At 36.7% G+C, this 20,820-nt stretch overlaps 1 protein-coding gene across 2 annotated transcripts in view; it reads right to left on the bottom strand.

The window, feature by feature from the left end:
• Positions 1-7,211: 7,211 nt before the first annotated feature.
• dhrsx (dehydrogenase/reductase (SDR family) X-linked) overlaps positions 7,212-20,820 on the bottom strand; it is a 76,211-nt gene continuing 62,602 nt past the window's right edge. For both annotated transcript variants that reach the window (XM_084395623.1, XM_084395622.1), the window contains exons 4-7: positions 20,601-20,702; positions 18,867-19,074; positions 14,926-15,133; positions 7,212-9,036 (exon numbers count right to left, since the gene is read on the bottom strand). In XM_084395623.1, coding sequence (XP_084251749.1) covers positions 8,854-9,036; positions 14,926-15,133; positions 18,867-19,074; positions 20,601-20,702 — 701 coding nt within the window. In that variant the 3' untranslated portion in view covers positions 7,212-8,853. The remainder of the gene's footprint in view (positions 9,037-14,925; positions 15,134-18,866; positions 19,075-20,600; positions 20,703-20,820) is intronic.

The following is a 20,820-nucleotide window of genomic DNA, read 5'->3' as shown; positions in this document are numbered from 1 at the left end:
ATTCTAACCATTGTGTTTTTGATAGGATGGAGGCAGATCTGAATAGAAACTTGCAGTTGATTGTAAGAAAGGGCTGGAGTATATGCGGACTAGATAATTGGAGAAGTTCGGTATACATCACCAGAGAGAAGTCTGTTGTTTCATTGGAAGATCGAGTAATGACATTTTGATTAAAAATTACACTGTAAAAAAAAATGCATTTTGAAAATGTACACTCCATTGCCATGTTCCATGTTCCATTGCCATTGTGACTGCTTCTTATTATGACCTATTGCCTGTTTCTTGGATATCACATTTATTGGATTACTGTTTTTGCCTTGGTTAGCTCTTTGGACTGTTTATTTTGCTCACTGAACCTAGCCAGTATCTTTGACCATCTCTTTGCCTGTTGATTTGGATTTATTGCTTTAAAACGTCTGCAAATGGATTCAAAACAAAAACCAAGCCTGAATCTGTTATACAAACCAGTGTGCTTAGGATTATGATAATAAATTCATATGGTAACAAATACCAGTATCAAGCAGCATAACAGACTGTTTTCATACAACTAAAATAACTGGAAGCGGGTGAAACCAGTGGCCTCGCACATTCAAGTTACAAATGGCCGCACTCACTCATGGTAAAAATGATGTGGATATTTGCATGTACAGTGGAGTTCTCTTACTTTACTAAATTAGATAATGTTTAACTGCTGAAACTGGAAGTTAAACCATATTATAAAGTGTCATATTACATTAATTATTAGTTTGAGTGCTCTGAAATAAAAATATCACAGAGAACAAAAGGTCTGTATAAGATTTGTTCTTCAGTGAAATTAGAGAATAATTGATAATGCCATTGTACCTCCACTTGTGAGATCACAGAAGGACTCTTTAAGAGTTGCTAAATATGGATGATGGCTGTGCTTTGGTTGGGACGGGTGAGGGAAAGAGTGAGAGTCTGAATGTTGAGGCTTATCGAGACAGCATTACCAAGGTTTAAGTAGGCCTGCTGGTTTGTGAAGATAAGGCCTTTCCACGGAGCCTGTTAAGAGGGCACAGGAGCTTTTAGTGGTGAACTAACAGCTCTTAAAATTGCTTACCACAATTCTAACCAGAAACTAGGAAAAATAGATCTTAGATCAGGGGAGAAAAAAGGCCATTTCTGGCAAAACCATTGATTGGTGTGTCTCTCAGGCTGTGAGGGATAAGTAGAGGAGAGCTGGCAGAGGATTTGTATGATTAGTGACACAAAGTTCAGCGGCCGGTACGCAGAAAGCTTTCTGGAGGACATATCATTACAAAGACCTATTTAGAGAGCCCATTAGAGCCCGATCTGTCTTGACAGGACAAATTGCTTTTTTTTTTTACCTACACATTATTCAGTGCCACTCCTACCCTTTTAAAGGATCCCTCAGCAAAATGTGTGTGGGGGCGCCCCGTCAGTGTGTTCGTTACCTCCAAAACGTTCCCACCACCCCTTAAGCCAGCATGTATCTCAGAGCAGTTTCCTATAAACAAACAACATATAGTAGCATGTTCATACCAAGCATGATGCCTATAGCAATAATGATAAAGAGAGCTATAGTTGAAGATGGTTAGAAGATGGCTGTGTCTCATGCGACCACGCACGGAGATGAAAAGGGTATGAATGGACTTATCTATAACTCTGGGGTATACGGTGAATAGAACCAATAGACAAAAAGTCGGCGTGTTCTTTAAGTGTGCAAACTTTGGATTAAAAGTTTAATGGATATTGTTTATTGAAGCATTTACATTGTATATTCAGAAGAGCTTGATTAACTGAACAAGTATATGTTGTGCCATGTCAAATGCATGCTTTAAATTGGCTTCCTTACAAAACATTTTTTTATTTGACATTTTTCTCATTAAACATTGGTCTAATATCAAAGCTGGAGATATAGAGAATTATTTAATATTGAAATATGTTTAAAAACAATACATTACATATTTAATATAAATATCCCACAGGTATAGTTGTATGTTACGTACCATTTTTTACCATTATGTTTGCATGACAAGAAGCATGCTATACTACTATATAGGCTGCTTATAAGGTCTTTGACTGCATGTTGGTTCAGGGGCCCCAAGCAGCTTGTGTATTTTTATGTAGTTTTTTGTTTTACAGAGAGAGGACTGGCACTGAAATAATTGGGTTATTAGGATAAACTGTTGCTCTAAATGTTCAGATTATAGTTTGTCTTCAAAACAACAGAGGTCAGGAATTCATTCATTTGGTGGACAGAGGGCTATCCGCCAGTTGATGGTGATGGTCCACCAATTGATTAGATTCAGCCGGGCTACTTACCTGCCCATGTGTACCTCTTTTATCAAGCAGACAAAATGCACAGTATTATGTCAGATAAAAAAAAATATATATAAAAAAAACAGGCTCAGATCAGATTAGGGAGTCTAAATGCTGGATTCCAGACACTGTGGGGCACAAACCGGAGCACCACAGAGGCCATAGAGTGATGGGCAAAGTGTGACAAGCCCTGGCAAGCCTGTGACAGTGATAAATTAGAGATAGCCATCCAGGAAAACATGGATCAGGGGAACAGGGATCAAGTCAAGCGCATACACAGACACACTCCTTTACACGCTAATGTGGCTTTGGAAACTAATCAGAGATTTATGGATAAGACAACGGCTCTCTGCACATATCACATCTCCATCCCATTGAGAGTGAAATAGAGCAGGAGGATTGATCAAGGATAAATCTGATAGAGTTAAAGGAATACTGATGAACCTGCTGGTCACCGCTAAGGTGAGTTTGTGGAATAATGTCATTACCTGTATAAATTCTAGAATGATGTTCCAAGCAAATAAGCATTGTTCTTAACCCACACCTAAAATCAGAGAAAAATGATGGGCTGATTACAACATAGTTCAAGCTACCCAGAGGTCGCAACCCTGCGTGGGGAGTGGGGACTCAGAAACAGAAATATATTTTCTTCTTGAGCACAATTGCTTAGGCAATAGGATATAATAGGCATAGGGTATATATATATATATATAATATATTCGTGAACAGCAGTGAAGTGACACCATAGGTGAGATGACAATGACAACATGATGGATGTGGTATGTTCGAATTACATTCATACTACAGAATGTCACAAAGTACTTTTCTTTCAGAGTACTTACTCAAAAGAAGTACCTACTCAGAGAGTATGCGATTTTGGACATAGCCATTATGGTTATTTTGCTTATGTTCTTCTATTTTATGTTGTTTTGGATAAAAGTGTTTTTTTTATTTATTTTAAAATAAAAATGTAAGTGTTTATAACAACTTACCTGAATAATAACATGTGGTTTAATGGCACAGTCATCTGAAGGTAAAGGCCCCGATATACTCATGGCAAAGTTCTTTTTTTTTTTCTTTTTTTTTTTTTGTGTGGTTCAGACACCAAAAATGAGAAAACAGCAGTTAAGAAAGCATCTTATCATAGCGATGTGGATATGTTTGCATCAGCTTTGCAATTCGGCAGTCAAGTCACGTAATGTGTATATATATATATATATACACTGCTCAAAAAAATAAAGAGAACACTTAAACAACACAATGTAACTCCACGTCAATCACACTTAGGAAGCAACACTGATTGACAATCAATTTCACATGCTGTTGTGCAAATGGAATAGACAATAGGTGGAAATTATAGGCAATTAGCAAGACACCCCCAATAAAGGAGTGGTTCTGCAGGTGGTGACCACAGACCACTTCTCAGTTCCTATGCTTTCTGGCTGATGTTTTGGTCACTTTTGAATGCTGGCGGTGCTTTCACTCTAGTGGTAGCATGAGACGGAGTCTACAACCCACACAAGTGGCTCAGGTAGTGCAGCTCATCCAGAATGGCACATCAATGCGAGCTGTGGCAAGAAGGTTTGCTGTGTCTGTCAGCGTAGTGTCCAGAGCATGGAGGCGCTACCAGGAGACAGGCCAGTACATCAGGAGACGTGGAGGAGGCCGTAGGAGGGCAACCATCCAGCAACAGGACCGCTACTTCCGCCTTTGTGCAAGGAGGAGCAGGAGGAACACTGCCAGAGCCCTGCAAAATGACCTCCAGCAGGCCACAAATGTGCATGTGTCTGCTCAAACGGTCAGAAACAGACTCCATGAGGGTGGTATGAGGGCCCGACGTCCACAGGTGGGGGTTGTGCTTACAGCCCAACACCGTGCAGGACGCTTGGCATTTGCCATGGAACACCAAGATTGGCAAATTCGCCACTGGCGCCCTGTGCTCTTCACAGATGTTGCAGGCAGCAGAACGTTCTCCACGGCGTCTCCAGACTCTGTCACGTCTGTCACATGTGCTCAGTGTGAACCTGCTTTCACAAGTGGTTTCCTGTTGTTCTTGATCAGGTTTGCACACACTGCAGCAGGGATTTTGGCCCACTCCTCCATACAGACCTTCTCCAGATCCTTCAGGTTTCGGGGCTGTCGCTGGGCAATACGGACTTTCAGCTCCCTCCAAAGATTTTCTATTGGGTTCAGGTCTGGAGACTGGCTAGGCCACTCCAGGACCTTGATATGCTTCTTACAGAGCCACTCCTAGTTGCCCTGGCTGTATGTTTTGGGTCGTTGTCATGCTGGAAGACCCAGCCACGACCCATCTTCAATGCTCTTACTGAGGGAAGTAATCCTCCCCTCAATACGGTGCAGTCGTCCTGTCCCCTTTGCAGAAAAGCATCCCCAAAGAATGATGTTTCCACCTCCATGCTTCACGGTTGGGATGGTGTTCTTGGGGTTGTACTCATCCTTCTTCTTCATCCAAACACAGCGAGTGGAGTTTAGACCAAAAAGCTCTATTTTTGTCTCATCATGACCTTCTCCCATTCCTCCTCTGGATAATCCAGATGGTCATTGGCAAACTTCAGACAGGCCTGGACATGCGCTGGCTTGAGCAGGGGGACCTTGCGTTCACTGCAGGATTTTAATCCATGACGGCGTAGTGTGTTACTAATGGTTTTCTTTGAGACTGTGGTCCCAGCTCTCTTCAGGTCATTGACCAGGTCCTGCCATGTAGTTCTGGGCTGATCCCTCACCTTCCTCATGATCATTGATGCCCCGTGAGGTGAGATCTTGCATGGTGCCCCAGACCGAGGGAGATTGACCGTCATCTTGATCTTCTTCCATTTTCTAATAATTGTGCCAACAGTTGTTGCCTTCTCACCAAGCTGCTTGCCTATTGTCCTGTAGCCCATCCCAGCCTTGTGCAGGTCTACAATTTTATCCCTGATGTCCTCACACAGCTCTCTGGTCTTGGCCATTGTGGAGAGGTTGAAGTCTGTTTGATTGAGTGTGTGGACAGGTGTCTTTTATACAGGTAACAAGTTCAAACAGGTGCAGTTAATACAGGTAATGAGTGGAGAACAGGAGGGCTTCTGAGGTCTGTGAGAGCCGGAATTCTTACTGGTTGGTAGGTGATCAAATACTTATGTCATGCAATAAAATGCAAATTAATTATTTAAAAATCATACAATGTGATTTTCTGGATTTTTGCTTTGTAAGTAGGAAAACCTGCAAAATCGGCAGTGTATCAAATACTTGTTCTCCCCACTGTATATATATATATATATATATATATATATATATATATATATATATATATATATATATATATATATATATATCTATATATATATATATATATATATATATATATATATATATATAATATTTAGAGTGGGCTGGCAGTTTGTGTCCCTTCATACTCTGAATTAATATAACAAGAACCCAATGCATGCTGTGAGGAGGGGATGAACACCAATGTTTAAGGCATTAAATGAGGATTATTTTGATAGGATGCATGGTACAGATGAGGTTACATTAACTAGTGGTTCTATCATAAAAAATTTATAAAACAGTATACAATACAAAAGACACCATAAGACAGTAATATTCATACACACAATGTCCTGGAGATATGCATGTTCATTCATAGGTTTGCTTATGAATTAATGGAAAGAGTCCCTTTCATGCATTATGTGTGTTTCATTAGGGAAATGGACTGAAAGTTACTTTTTTCACATTCCTTTTGGTCGTAAATGGCTTTCCTGCTATGGTGACCAGAGGCCTGTTTTGCGTTTTTTTGGGGGGGTTAGTTGCTCTTTGGGGGTTGTTCACAGAACTCTAACACATAGTTTGCTTTTTGGGCGAGGGGGTTTGGTCTATTATTCATTAACTATAATGAATAATTGTGTGTCTGATGGGTCCAGACACTACACTACATTGATTATATGAAATAAAAGTCAATAGAATCATTGATGCTTTAAGAATTTGTTTGGGAGGAATAGGTTTAAAATTAGAAGCATACAACTGATCAGCAAGGGCTCGAGTTTAAAAGTACCACTTAAAAAGCAATCAAATGTGTTAGTATTTAAATATGTGAGTGAGGTGAGTCTTGCATATCAGTGCATGTGCTTGAGATGGATGTCCCACAAACTGCCAAAGACATCCATAACAGAAAAACCTAAAATGAGTCATCTGCTCCTGTAGTGGATTTCAGGTCTCTCTCTCTCTCTCACACGGTTTCCATGATTTATGGGTACTTTACATAGACAATGACTGAAAAGCAAAATGTACAACTATTACTTTAAAAAAAAAAAAAAAAAAAATCAACACTTTCACATATTATTAGGCCTACATGTGACTATGAGGTTCATGACAGAACTTGAATTTTTTTTAATGAAATGCCTGGACAAAAGGATAAATGTAGCCCTTTTTATTCTATTCAAGTTAACAGAGCACGTAGATCATATGTCTTCTGCTCTGTGTCCTTGAAATGGCAATTCACCGGCTCTACCCAATTTTTAAAACCCACACGACATAAATTGGATTTTACATCTCACTTTTTCGTTTACACTTCACCATTAGCAGAACATTAGGCAGGGGGAAAAAAAACAGCTACTGCAACAGGGAAATCAGTGTTTTTATTTAGACAAGAGCCTTAGAAGAGAACATCATTTACTCTGTTTTCTACAAGAGCTGAAGATGAGACACTTCAGAGTCTCCTGGCAAGATAATGCTCCACTCTTTTCTCCATCTTTATCCCTCTCTTTCACACACAAATGACAGAAACATTGGGCTCATTCACAGTGCATGTGGCTGAGGAGCTAAGTACACAAAATCCTCTTTACACATTTTGTACTGAGACTGTTTCTCGATTCGTTTATCGTCAACCATTTGGTGCCTCCAAATATTATTAATTTATTTCTGTCACAACCATATAATTAATCTATTGGATCATTATTATCAGTGCATGGAAGTTAATTACACTTCCTATAATGCTAAATACATTATAATACAGCAGCACTTCAATTAGTGCATAATTACAGTACCATGAGCAAAACTAGGCGATGATAAAAGCAAATTCTCAAAAGCAATTGTCTCTCATTGACCCAAAAGCTTCATGTCCTGTTCATTGTACAATAAAGAAAAGGAACAGAATTATTTGGGAGATGCTGAAATGTCTGAATGGGAATGCATTTGGTCAACTTCATGACTGACACCACATAAAACACACAAATGACAGGCACATTTTGACACCAGTACATTTAAATTAGAATTTAACAGGTCAAAGTAGCACTTTATCCAAAGCAGCCAAAGTCGAGACAACACCTCAGAGTTGTTACAGACACCAGCAGGTAGAAAGTAACTCTTTTATATATTGATATTTATGAAGCAACATCTCATATCGGAAAAATGTCCATTATTTCAAGACTCAATCAGTTGTTTTGCAATTGCACACTGACCTTGGATAAATATCTATTAAATAATAATAATAATAGCTGGAATATATTTAAAAGTTAAGACTCAACATCAGAAAAAAGAAAAAAAAAGTGCACATATTTTAAATGTTTGTTTCATTGTCTGCTCAGAAGCAAGATAACAAAAAAAAAAAAGATAAAAAAAACCCCACCACAACCACATAATTACACATTGGAATCACAAATTCTAAGCACGTCACAGTCACGAACAGAACAGTTGGGTGAAATATTTCCCTTGGGGAGAAACAAGGTGGATGAAGGTGAGGCACCTGACATGAGGGCAGCCGTCTCTTTTGTGGAAGATTTGAAACACAGCATTGCAAATTGCACAGTGGAGGAATGAAAAATGAAGGGCTTAGCCAGACAAATGTTTTTCCCCCTTAGCCTTTCTACAGTTTGTGTTTAGAGAATTAGATGTGGTAGGCAGAGGGAGGAATGACACTGACTGATGGATGGAATAACCCAATGTAGGAGCCACTGCAGATATTCAACTATACTAACAAAGAAAGACGTAAAAGCCCAGCGTGGTAACGAAGAGAATAAACAGAGATAGGCTGGTATTTGCCCAGTTTAGAGAGCTTGACATTTCACATTTAATCATGTTATCCTTCGATTGTCTTTAGTCTGTTGACGGATTCCAAAGGAAAATCAGTGGAACAGCCATTGTGACGGTCCTGATTCATTAAGCACTCAAAAAGGCTTAGCCGAGCACAAGATAGTAGATTATTAGTCAAAATCATTGTTTTATTTGCTTAGTTCAGGAAAACCAAAGTGTTTAGAAAGTTCCCAAGTGAGAAGGAGTGGAGGAAGAGAGAGGTTTTAGGTTGGAAAACAGTGCACTTGTTAGTATTGGTCAAGTATTGTTGAGGTAAAGTCTTCAAGACCTTGAAGGATGGCTTGTGTGAACACTAAATGGTAACGAGATGGTTTAAAGACCAAGGGACGGTTTCAGAGAATGAAAAATTTGAAAACCGGGATACTAAACTAACTTATGGCAAGAGGCTGAATTTTTTTAAGGTGGACGTTTTATGAAGTTGAGAGCCAAGGTCTCTGTGATCAGGAGCTCAGTGTTGATGTTATCTCAGGCCTTTTGGAGACCCACTAGAGCACAGCTTTCTTTCCACAACTTGGTTTGCAGCCGCTCATCATAAGACAGCGCTGAAGACTCCGTCTTACGACCGTTGTACAGATACAGTCCTCCGATCCCCTCGAGCTCAGAGGCAGCTGCAGCGTAGATAGCTGTGGATGCTCCTTCTGCAGGCGTCTGTGGATGGACAGGAATCAGAGATGAAGTCACACACAGCTGTGGGCACGTTAAGAATATTTAAACAGCGATGGATATGAAATATCAAAGGACAGAAAAGATTATCCCAAATCCTAATTTTGCATTCCTGCTAGTCTCTTGACTTCGCTCATCCTTGTACGTGAAAGCCATCGCAACATTCCTTGTGCGTGTTTGCAGTTGTTATAGTGTTCTTTTATTTGTTCTGTAGTGTTCTTCTTGGCACTTGAAATCTTACCCTAGCACTTGACATATATCCTTAGCTGCAAGCTCTGGTAATTGCCACTTATATGTGCACTTTCTTGTAAGTTGCAGTTGCTTTGGTAAATATACTGGCTGAAAACAAATACTGTATATTGTATCTGTATAGAACTGTCAATTTGTCATTTGGTAACTTTAACACTTTCGAACAAGGATGAATTTGTTATCACTAGTCAGTGCATTAGGTATCATGAATGAACAATTGACTCTTTTTTTTTTTCTCAGCATTTATTAGGTCAGGTGTGTCCAATCCCGATTATGGGGGGCCAATGAGCTCCAACCTCCCTAAACTTGCCTGGAAGTTTCTTGCAATTCTGAAGTTCTTGATTAGCTGGTTCAGGCGTGTTTAATTAGGATTGGCGATAAACTGCAGGTTAGTGATTGGAGACCTCTAATGTAGGTTAATGTTCATTTATATTGCTGATTGTTTTTAATATTAATTTTTTTTTCTATTTTTAATATTTAATATGTATAATATATATTTGTACATAATACATTAACTTTTAAAAGAGGCCATATTATGCCCTTTTACAAAGTCTTGATTTAGTTTTTTTTTTTACATTGTGGCAGCACCTCTCTTGCCAGTCTGTCAGTAACACTCTGTGTATGTTTCAGAATGGTCACGTCCCTTACCATAACATTCAACAGTTTCAACTAACGCAACCAGGCTTTGCCCCACTTATTTTTGCGCATGCCTTGGGCAGGAATTATTTAAATGAGGAATACTGTGACGTCTACGTTCCTAGAAGAAAACTCAAGACTATAATCAAGGCATTTCAGGGAATTCAGAAACAGTGCTTTCTGGTATGAAGAATAACTTCAATAGTACAATTAATTAATAAAAAAAGAATCTATTAAAAAAAAAAATCATGCCTCTTGGGTATAAATTCCCCACCAGTTTTTGCAAGCCAGGGAATAAGAATGTGTCCCGGTCACACAAGACACATTCAAAAACAGCAAGTTGGAACAGACTCGAATAAAACAGAGCAATACATGTTTTTTAAAGCTTAAAGGGATAGAGTAATCGATGACAGAATTTTCATTTCGTTCCAAACCTGCATGACTCCCCTTCTTAATAAAAGAAATAAGAGGATATTTTGAGAATTTTTTCAAATATCATCTTTTTTGTTCCACAGAAGATACCGGTTTGAAACGACATGACAGTGAGTAAATAATGACAGAATGTTATTTTTTAGGTGAACTATCCCAAACCGTCTCAAAATCTTGTGCTCTTGATGCAAATTGCTGGAAAGAAAGTCTGATATGACACAATGGCCAAATATTTCCATTTAGTGCATGTTTAAATAAACCAACAATAATTATAAAACAAGTGTAGATGGGTTGCAAGAACATGTTGAAAAAACTAACTAACTTTTTGTAATGTCTATTGAATGCATTACTTGCCTGCCACAACACTGTTAAATTATCTTTATTTTTTGTTGTCTTTAAAATATTCATATTGTATTTATTGCAAGCTAGCTAATCATGTAATTCAATTGAAAATTATTTTGTTGTCAGTCCTAATACACTTACACATGTGACTCTTGCCTCATGTTTACACACGTGATGCTTTCCAACTGCCATGGTTAATTATTCAAATTAGCCTTCTAATTGCAAATGTTATGGCTGGCTTCCACATCAGAAGATCTAAAAGTTGGGCTGCACAGTTGGTGAGATTGATATGCAGATGGTCAGTTGGACTATGACCTCCAGACGGATCAATTACACTGGACAGCCAATCTTCTCTAACACTGGTGCCAGATTCTGCACTTCAAACGCCTCTCTTTTGAGGCCAGGCAATTGGGGCTGAGCACTGTTTTTCTATTTTCTAGATCTCTTTCGTCTGAGGGAATTTGGATTAAACTACAGGAGCCACAAGGTTTCTCTATACTGAGCTGAATCAATACATCACAAAGAGTGTGAGAAAAGCTTCTCTCTTAGAGCTGTTAGTATTGGAACATACGGGGAGAGTGTGCTTAAGGGGAAATGGAGCAACAGCTGTGCTTTAGAAAGACTCAACATTTTTATATACTGTTTAATAGGGATGGACACAAAATTTACAGACGGTATTCCGCACAATGGTAGAAATGTGTCAACCAGTAGATTTTGCAGTGATATACTGTATATATATACACAGTATGGCTATATATGGCTATCATTATGAATGACTACTTTACATTATTTACACATGTGAGTGATAGTAAACTGCAAAAAATAAATAATTATATATATAATTATAAATAATTATGGTTGACGAGCTACATCATAGATGCCGCATAGAGAATTAATTTTACAACCGTTTCAAATGGCTCAACCAATTAGAACTTAGTGAAAGCAACGTTTCATAATAAAGCAAGAAGCCACAGTTTGAAGAGATTTTCTAAAAGTTAGGGGCCGTTGCTTCGTAAGCAGCTCAGCCAATCATAACCAAAGACCAGAACTATTCGTTATATATGATTAATTTTAATATTTAGAATCTTTTGTTGTTTTTTGTATGCCATTTATCATGCATATGATATTTTATGTAAATCTGATAACACTGCACACTCTACGGTTATATACATTAACATTAGTTATATAGCTAACAAGACATAAAGATCAATACATTTACAGCTTTTATTAATCTAGATTAATGTCAATCTGTACATGTACTAATACATTTCAAGTTTAAGGATAAACTATATTCAAGTTTAAATGAACATTACTAGTATTATAAACCAACATTAATTAACAATATAATTGTAAAATGCCATTAACCTGGATTAATAAATGCAGTAAAAATGCATTACCTAATGTAATGAAACTTAATTGTTACTTAAGTAACACTTTTTTTTCATCCATCAAGTTCCAAATAAAAATGGAAAATAATCAACAGAGATGAAGTACCTTGTATTTGTACATAATAATTGACGTGATTATCTTAAAATAGACATTACCACGTGGCTATTTAATATGTAAAGCATTATTGTCTTGAATTTTCAGTGAAAATGAACTGGTGGAAAACAATCAGCGTGAATGTAAAATATGTTTAAAATATACTTCAGTTTTAAGAGAGCATTTGATTTACGGGAAAGATGTCATATCTCCCTTTTTCATTGAACACAGACAGTTCCAAAATTAAACTTTAGAAATGTTATTCACATCCAGTGTTCAGACTGTGCACAGGAAGCACTCCTTTTCAGGGAAGAAAACCTATTTAAACAATTCATTATATTCACACAAAAAAATGTTATGCTCTTGGACAAACCTTCCCTATCAGTTTCTTTTTGCCAAGTACCGAAACATTTTATTCTCTACAGCGGGTGTGCTTTTCTATTTTAAAAATCGTTGGCTGTCTAGTCATAACAAAATTTTCCCTCAAGACATTCATAATTTGTCATCTTTTCTTTTAAACACATAAAGCACACTATCTTCGCTGAGCCCCATCATTTCTGGGTTTTCTACAGCGATTTCTGTGCCGCATACATAATGGACGCCGTGACCCGTGACTCAACCTGAAATAAATAACTAAGCCCCCTGCAAAAGGATATTGCTGTGCTGATAACTATCACAATAAATCAATATCAACACACCTCACCTCAACAAGGGCACGAGATTCACGGATATTACATCTGTATTCAACTGATTACACATTGAATTATCTTTTGTATAGTACAAATAATTCCCCTTGAGAAAAGGGTGAAGGTCACTGGCCATTGTTGTGGTTTTCATTTGCTATCTATTGCGCATAACCAAAGATAGTTGTTCATACGTAATTTATTACATAATGTTCTGACAGAGTGTTCAACACAATCATATGGTGCTGTTTGCTATAGATGTTTGCTCATCTCTAATGCTCTTTTAGCACCACAAACTCAGCTGAATTTATGGGATGACAGTAAAACAGCCTGGGAAAAAAAAAATGGTTGCAAATTTGTATAGGTGGCATATAATATATAGCATAACATCAAACCACATTAAAAAAATCAAGAAATACTATATACATATTTGTATATTTGTAATTGTATACTCTATTTTACTTTATTTTCATTTTTTCACTCTTGCCACCATTTTCTTCCACTTATCTGAAATTCAAGAGGTGTAACATATTCTAAAAGAAGATGAAAGAATCACGTCTGATTAACACACACACACACACACACACCCACACACACACCTTTGAAGCAAAGAGACAAGATAAATCCAATTATTGTTCACCCTGACATAGCGGCTCCAAACCTTTCGATTTCAAGACGAATTCCAAGAGATTGGGTGAGACAGACAGATGGAAAAAGAAAGAAAAGAGAGAGTGAAAACAGTGTCTCCCAGGATACACCACACTGTCACAATACCTTATTGCAACATATTGGGGCAGGTGGGTTTGTCATAAAGTGTTGTCATTCAACAGAGCACCTTTCACAACAGCCTTTGTCACTGACATGCTGTATCTAAAGGAGAATATTCATGAACTCATGAAACTGAATGCGTTTTAGATGCAAAAGCAGGCAATTTCATATTGGGACCAATAAGTAATAACAGTTATCATTTTAAATAATATTAGTTAGGATATCTATCAGCTGATATTTAATTGTGGTTGCTTGCTTCTGCTTAATTTTAGATTTTAGATTACTTTTGCAATCATATAGCACTTACTTAATGAGAAAGATTAGGCAAAAATTAAAAGGGCTTTCGTATAATAGAGCTCCCACCCAGGGTTATTATAGTTACTAAAATAAAATAAATAAATAAATAAATTCGTTACTTGAAATGAAACAAATGTTAACTGAAATAAAATACAATATAAAAAAAAATCTTTCACTTGTTTTATTTCATCTTACGGCATTTCTTATTTTCATGTAGTTTAACTTGATGTACTAAAATAATTAAAACTAGAGCTAAAATAAAAATGAATAAAAACTACATCAAGATAGAAAAAAATAACACATTTTTACATTTTAACTCAAATGAAAATGGAACATATAAAAACAAAAATGTATTCAAAATATGAATAAAAACTATAATTGTATCTCAATAATACTAAACTAAAACTTGTCCTAACTCTATTATAGACTTTCTCATCAACTATTCAGCTTAAAATAATAGTATTTATATTTTTCATACTTTGCATTATCACGCAAGCATTTGTTTATATATTTAGCCTTATCAGCGTCAATGGCTATTACAACATCCATTTAATCTTGATCCAACTTTTGTTTTTAGTTTCTAGTGCGTTTTATTTGTTTAAACAAAATAGCACAGATTTATAATATTGTTCAATTAACAGTTATGACACATAATATGAAATTTTTTTTCATTCAACCACTTGAAAGCTGTACATTTCATGTCCTATCTCTGTCTTGTCAATAGCAGTGGCACAAAAATAAAAATAGAAAATAAAAAATGAACCCAAACACAAGTGAAAACTGAAGCTTCAAGAATTAGCTCTCCCAAGCACAGACAGGTGCCTGAATAAACCATCACACTAGTGACTCAGACCTAGTTTGGCTGACTTTCCAAAGTTTGGCAAGCGATTTAAATAAAATTAGGCAGTCCAAATTTGCACAGGCAATTATTATCCTCCAGTAAACTTGACTAATGAGATTTTATAGAGGGCAAAATTATTTCCCTTACCCTAAACAGCAGTTTAGCGAAAGGCTTCTTGGCTAGCTGGGCCGGGCCACACAGATTGTCATACAGGGCTGTGTCCACCATGCCTGGGTCCACTGCATTAACCGTTACAGGGTCTCCTTTGACCCACAACCGGTCCTGCAGGTGGTAGGAGAACAGCAGCAGGGCCAGTTTACTCTGGGCGTATGCACCATGGGCACTATAACACATCCTGAGGAAGAGAGACAACGGGAGAAAAAAGAAAGAGGCCTTGAGCATAGTTATGCAGCTATTTTGGTGTCAACAGCCATTAATGTGTTGTTTACTGTAATTTGTGTTTGCAAACCCATTTTGACAAGAATGTGCTTGTTGATGTGTTGTTGCTTCAAGTCAGATCATTCAGAACAGCAGTCTGAGTCAACATTAAACCAGCGTTATTTGGTATTACTTACTATTAAAGTGTTTATATTAGTATTTTGAATTATTTTAATTTAAATTTTGATATTAAAGTTTTAGTAATTTTTGTGTTATGTGCTTTTTGTCCGTTTTTTTTATAAATTCCTATATAGCTTTTTGTTTTTCATCTAATATTTTTATTTTATTTCAGCTCCATTTCAATGAAAAATCATTGTTTATATATATATATATATATATATATATATATATATATATATATATATATATATATAGTTTTAGTTTTAATTAACAGTAACGACTGGAAATTGGAATTTGGGCATCACAACATTGTAATGTACTGAATGGACATTCAGTTTTAAATAGGGTAAAAATTAAGAATATTTAACAGTTTAAGTGTGTGGCAGATGATGGCAAATATAATTGAAATGTAAAAACTGGTAAATGAGCAATTTTACAATTAAATAGCCAATACTGATTAAAGAAAACAAACAGCAAAAAATAATAAACAAAACAAACACGACAACGATGTACTAAAAACAGATGATCAGCGAAAATGACTAAAAAGGCTTGATTTTGCGTGCCAGGCCAGTAGTTGGCGATGTCACTTTGACAAGAAATACCCTGCAAACACGTAGTACGCATGTGTGCACAAAACCTTGCACTTTGAAATGTCATAATCACGAGATTTCAACTTGTAAAAAGCGTTCACATCCTAGTAGAGCTCGTAATTTAAAATATTAAGCAGGGAATTTTCTTAGAGCTCCTACTTGTACCACGTGACCGCTGCAGAATCTTTTTTTCTTTCTTTTTTTCGAAGGCATGTTTATAAAAGCTACTTAAATGTCCTAATTAACTAAGGCCTACTCCTGGCTGAATCTATGTCCTGTCTGTGAAACCAGACCAATATGTATTTTAACATTTAACTTGTTCAACAGCATATCACTTTTAGTTGTGGTATTGAAATTACCAGCATTGGTGCCTAATTGCTATATTCACATTAACAAACCATAAATTGATTAAAATATCTTGTCTTTCTATGCATGTTTCGAAGTCCTAGAATGCCCTAGAATGAAGAATCCATGTCTAATCATTCAGCTCCTTCATTTATCCGTTATTTATACCAGCATGTCTTTGCGCCCACCCCTTCCTCTCTCACCTTGAAGGACATATTTATTAGGAATCTTCTGTGCCAACCCACAGCATGAGCCAACCACACACACTTAACATACAGCGTGACAAGAACTCACCATCAGTTGCAAGCGGGCACCTTGTTTGCTGTATTAGATTTGTTGTTTGTCAGTATTTATTGTAACACTCATAACCGCCCCCTTTCTGCCTCCCAGGAGGCTTTGCAGAATTCAGTCAATCAATAAAACAGTGCTCTGAATCACACTGCATGTTATAGCAACTGTGTCCTTGAATAGTTGCAGTACATTACTGCAGTAACGGATGAGGACACTCAAGATTGAAAAGCAATAAAAGCAGTCCTGAGAAAAATAGGTTAGAACAGAGGTAATATTTTGAGGAATAAATAGGACAGTATGGACTGATCTGCACTATAGGAATGGAGTGTTTAATATGAGACACATATTTTCGCCTTTTAAATATGTACCGTATGAATGGACATTCAGTTTGAGATCTGCTAAAAATGAAGAACATTTAACAGTTTAAGTGAGTGTGTCAGGGTTATGTTTTGTCTTTGTTTTCATTGTGTTCACTTTCTGTTTCGCTCATTTTCCGTTGACCCAGTTTTCCAAGTGTTTCATTGATTCATCTCAATCACCGGTCCCTTGTTAATGAACTCATTAGCTCCTTTGTTTGCCCTCTGTACTTAAGTACTCTGCCCTCAGTTTCTGTCAATTCTTTGTCCTGGATTGCTATACATCTATGTTGGAGTGGTTGTTCTATTCCGTGTCTCCAAGTTTATCTCCTGCATGTTTCCTTGTTTAAAATACTATTTTGTTTTGTTTACATCGTCGTGCGCCTTCATTTCAGCCACCCATCGTGACAGAGTGGTGATGGCAAATATAATTTAAATGTATATGAGCATTTAATAGCCAATATTTATTTAAAAAATAAAAAAATAAAATAACCATTATAGCTATAAGCTGGAGTTTTGTGGTGGATAATTGTTTAAGGTGCGTTCAAGTAATTACGAGATTTCAACTTGTAAAAAGTGTTCACATCCTTATAGAGCTTGTAAATTAATTTAGGCGTTGATAGTGTTGCCACAGAAACGCATAATTCCCAGTCCGAGGACGTGAACAGCTCCAAGTAGAACGTCATGTGTTGTTATCTTGAAACTACGGTAATTACAACATGGTGTGAATGCAGCATTAGTCTAAGTGGTGAAAAAAACCAACACACTTTTATCTAATCTTATTACTTTAATGTGCAGAGTTATGAAATTATGGCTAAATTATTTTACATATTGAAACCTAAAATGGTCATATATTTAAACATTTCTGCATGCATTCTTTTCCAGAGTTTAAAAGTGTTTTATTTACACTACTTCTTTTTTGTTCTCCCTTTGCAAGCAGTCAAGTTAAATTGTAGGCCAACTGTACAATATGAATGTTTGATTAAACCTATCAGATAGTTGAAATCTCAGCAAGTTGGGGGAGAAAACAGCTACTTCTGCATCAGGTAAGCTTTTATTTTGTATCCTTTGAGTAAAAGTGTTGTATATTTGTATAGATACTATATAGTGGAAAATAAGGTGTTTGTCTCAAAATAATTTTTATTGCCTAATGTTTTCATATTTGCACACAATAAGCCTTTAGGCTTCTTTTTTTTACCCCTCGATGCACAAAGTGAAACTCCACCTACGATTTTACTGATATATCATGCAATATACATAACTAATATATTCATTTTTCTTACACAACTCTGTTTATGCCAGAGGTTCTCAACCAGGGGGCCGGGGCCCACCAGTGTGCCTCATGATAACTTAAAATGAATTATAACAAGACAAAACAAGCATTAAAATAAGCTAAATAGACTAAAAAAAATTTTTTTTCTTTTTTGTTTGAACAATACTGTTTTTTTAAACGTGTCAAGTTTTTTAAAAAAAATATTATTTTTTAACAAGTAGGTAATTATGCGGATTAAGTCTCACAAACCACATTTCATAATATAGTCCACAGCACAAACAACACGGTAACGGTTCTCAGTTGGGAATGAGTAATGAAAAGTGAGATCTTAATTCAGTAACCGGTGGATTCAGTGAGTGTATTGTTTGAAAAAGAACATACTGTTTTTAATATGACTACAATGACTGTGTTGTATGTTTTTGTTTGTGTGTGCAGTCAGAGTAGACAATTCAGAATAAATTCAGAATTCAGACTGCAAAAATAGAACATAAAAATTGGATGACTTTTGCATGTAGAACTAGATTCAGCAGTGGAGGCCAAACAATACGGAATAAAATTTGATTTTAAACAAATTAAATCTTCGTCTATTCAATTATGCATCAATTCATCCCTTCCATTCACAAAAAGGCTTGAGGTAAGAAAAGAATCTCAAGTGTAATACAGTAAAGCTCTAACCTTCCCTGCAAGTCATCCAGAGTTAATCTTCCTCCATAATGGGTAGCTGAAGACATAATAACTATTCGGGAACATTTCCCAGGTTTGCCTGACTTCCTCAGGACATCTAGCAACAGGTTGGCCAACAGGAAATGGCCCAGGTAGTTTAGCCCAAAGTGTAGCTCAAATCCATCCTCTGTTCTCCTCTCCGGAACAAGCATAACACCAGCTGCATACATAAAGGAACATCATTGCTGATATATTATGAACAAACAGAATATGCAGGACACCGGGAAGAATCCTACTATGCTTGATCAAGTATTCACACCTTAAAAATGACTCATGAGTCATTTCTGAGTCACTGTTTTGAAAAGCAATGAAAATGCGCTCGGAGAACACTGTACTGCATGCAGCTCTCTGAATACCGTGAATTAAGTACTGCTGGTTTATTGATTCACATCTTTTTGAACGGCTTTTAACACAAACAGAGAATGATATCAGAGATGTCTTCATATGAAACTGCTTAATTCATGTTCTCGCTGAGAAGAAAATGAAAAGATGTGAAGATCATCATGCGTCACATTCACACATAAACATACCCTTCAACAAAAATGCACTTCTATGTCGTTATAAAGAGCGACCACAAGATAATTAAAGTTGGTGAATCCCAATATTAAATGGATGTAATCTGGTTTAAAACCCTGGCCGAGATTGAGCACCAGCATTCATGCGGGAATAAGCCTCTGCTCTTGAAAACATGTTTCATCATTATTTTGCTCTTAACAGAATTACAGCTCAGTTCGCTGGAGAAAACAATAATCAGGATTATAAAAATGTCCTCAGCATATTAAATGAACATTAAACAGTACGTTTTTTAATTACACTCACACTGGAAAGTTGAACCTAACGAATCCTAATCTTATCGATCCGTGTTCTCTGAAGAGAGAATCAATGTCCCTCGACTCTTCGTCAGACACATGCAGTGTCCTGTCCAGCCAGAGCACTAGAGAGGTCAAGCGTTGACCTTTCGGCATCATTAGACCCTTAACAGGGTGGCACAAATATGATGACCCATCAGCTGGCGTCAGAAGGGAGGGGTGTACGCCATAGAGAACAAACAGGAAAAGGGGAGCGTGAATTATTAATTCTCTCGGTTAGGGAGAGGACAGTGTTTGACTGTTCCTGTCATTTTGAGACATTCCCCCGGGCGGGCTTCTAAATAAAAATCATTCAGTTAAAACAAACAACCCCTAAGGCCCTCAGGACACAGACCAGACATGTCCAACAGAGCGAGCTTAGGAGGGCGCAAGAGATTTTAAGCCTGTTTATAGGAGACAACCTATAAATTATAAATAGGTAACACTTTACAGTTAAGACTTTACAAGTTAATGCATTAGGTATCATGAACTAACAATGAACAGCAATTTTGCAACTTGTATTGTAATTTCATATTTGTTCATTATACATTAATTTTAATTTTAATACATATAATGTGAAATCTATCTATACAATATAAAAATGTATATTAACCTAATGTAATAAATGCTGTTTATTGTTAATAAGAATTATTTAAATCATTAAATACATCAATAAATATGAAAATACGAAATATGAAACATAAGCAAACATTTAAAAATGTTAGACACTGCAAATATGACAATAACAACAAATAATACAGCACTACTGCTGTGGTCAAATGATGCATTTTAAGGGGGGAAATTGCCTAATGCTAGAGGAATTCAGGAATTTACATACCATTACTGACAAGGACGTGCAGTGGCAAACCTGTGGCTTTATATCTCTGGACAAACTGCCGCACAGATGTCAAAGAGGCCAAATCCAGGTACATGAACTCCACTGAAAGCAAACAGATTACAAAATCAGTACTAAAGCAGAACCTATGAGAGCAAATGCAGAAAATTAAAGGGATAATTCACCCAAAAATGTTTTACCGTCCAAACGCATAGCTTCGCTT

This window comes from Rutilus rutilus (assembly GCF_951802725.1).
Source record: "Rutilus rutilus genome assembly, chromosome: 2".
Lineage (NCBI taxonomy): Eukaryota > Metazoa > Chordata > Actinopteri > Cypriniformes > Leuciscidae > Rutilus > Rutilus rutilus.
Note: the sequence above shows the minus strand (reverse complement) of the source record. Positions and strands in the feature narration are given on the sequence as shown.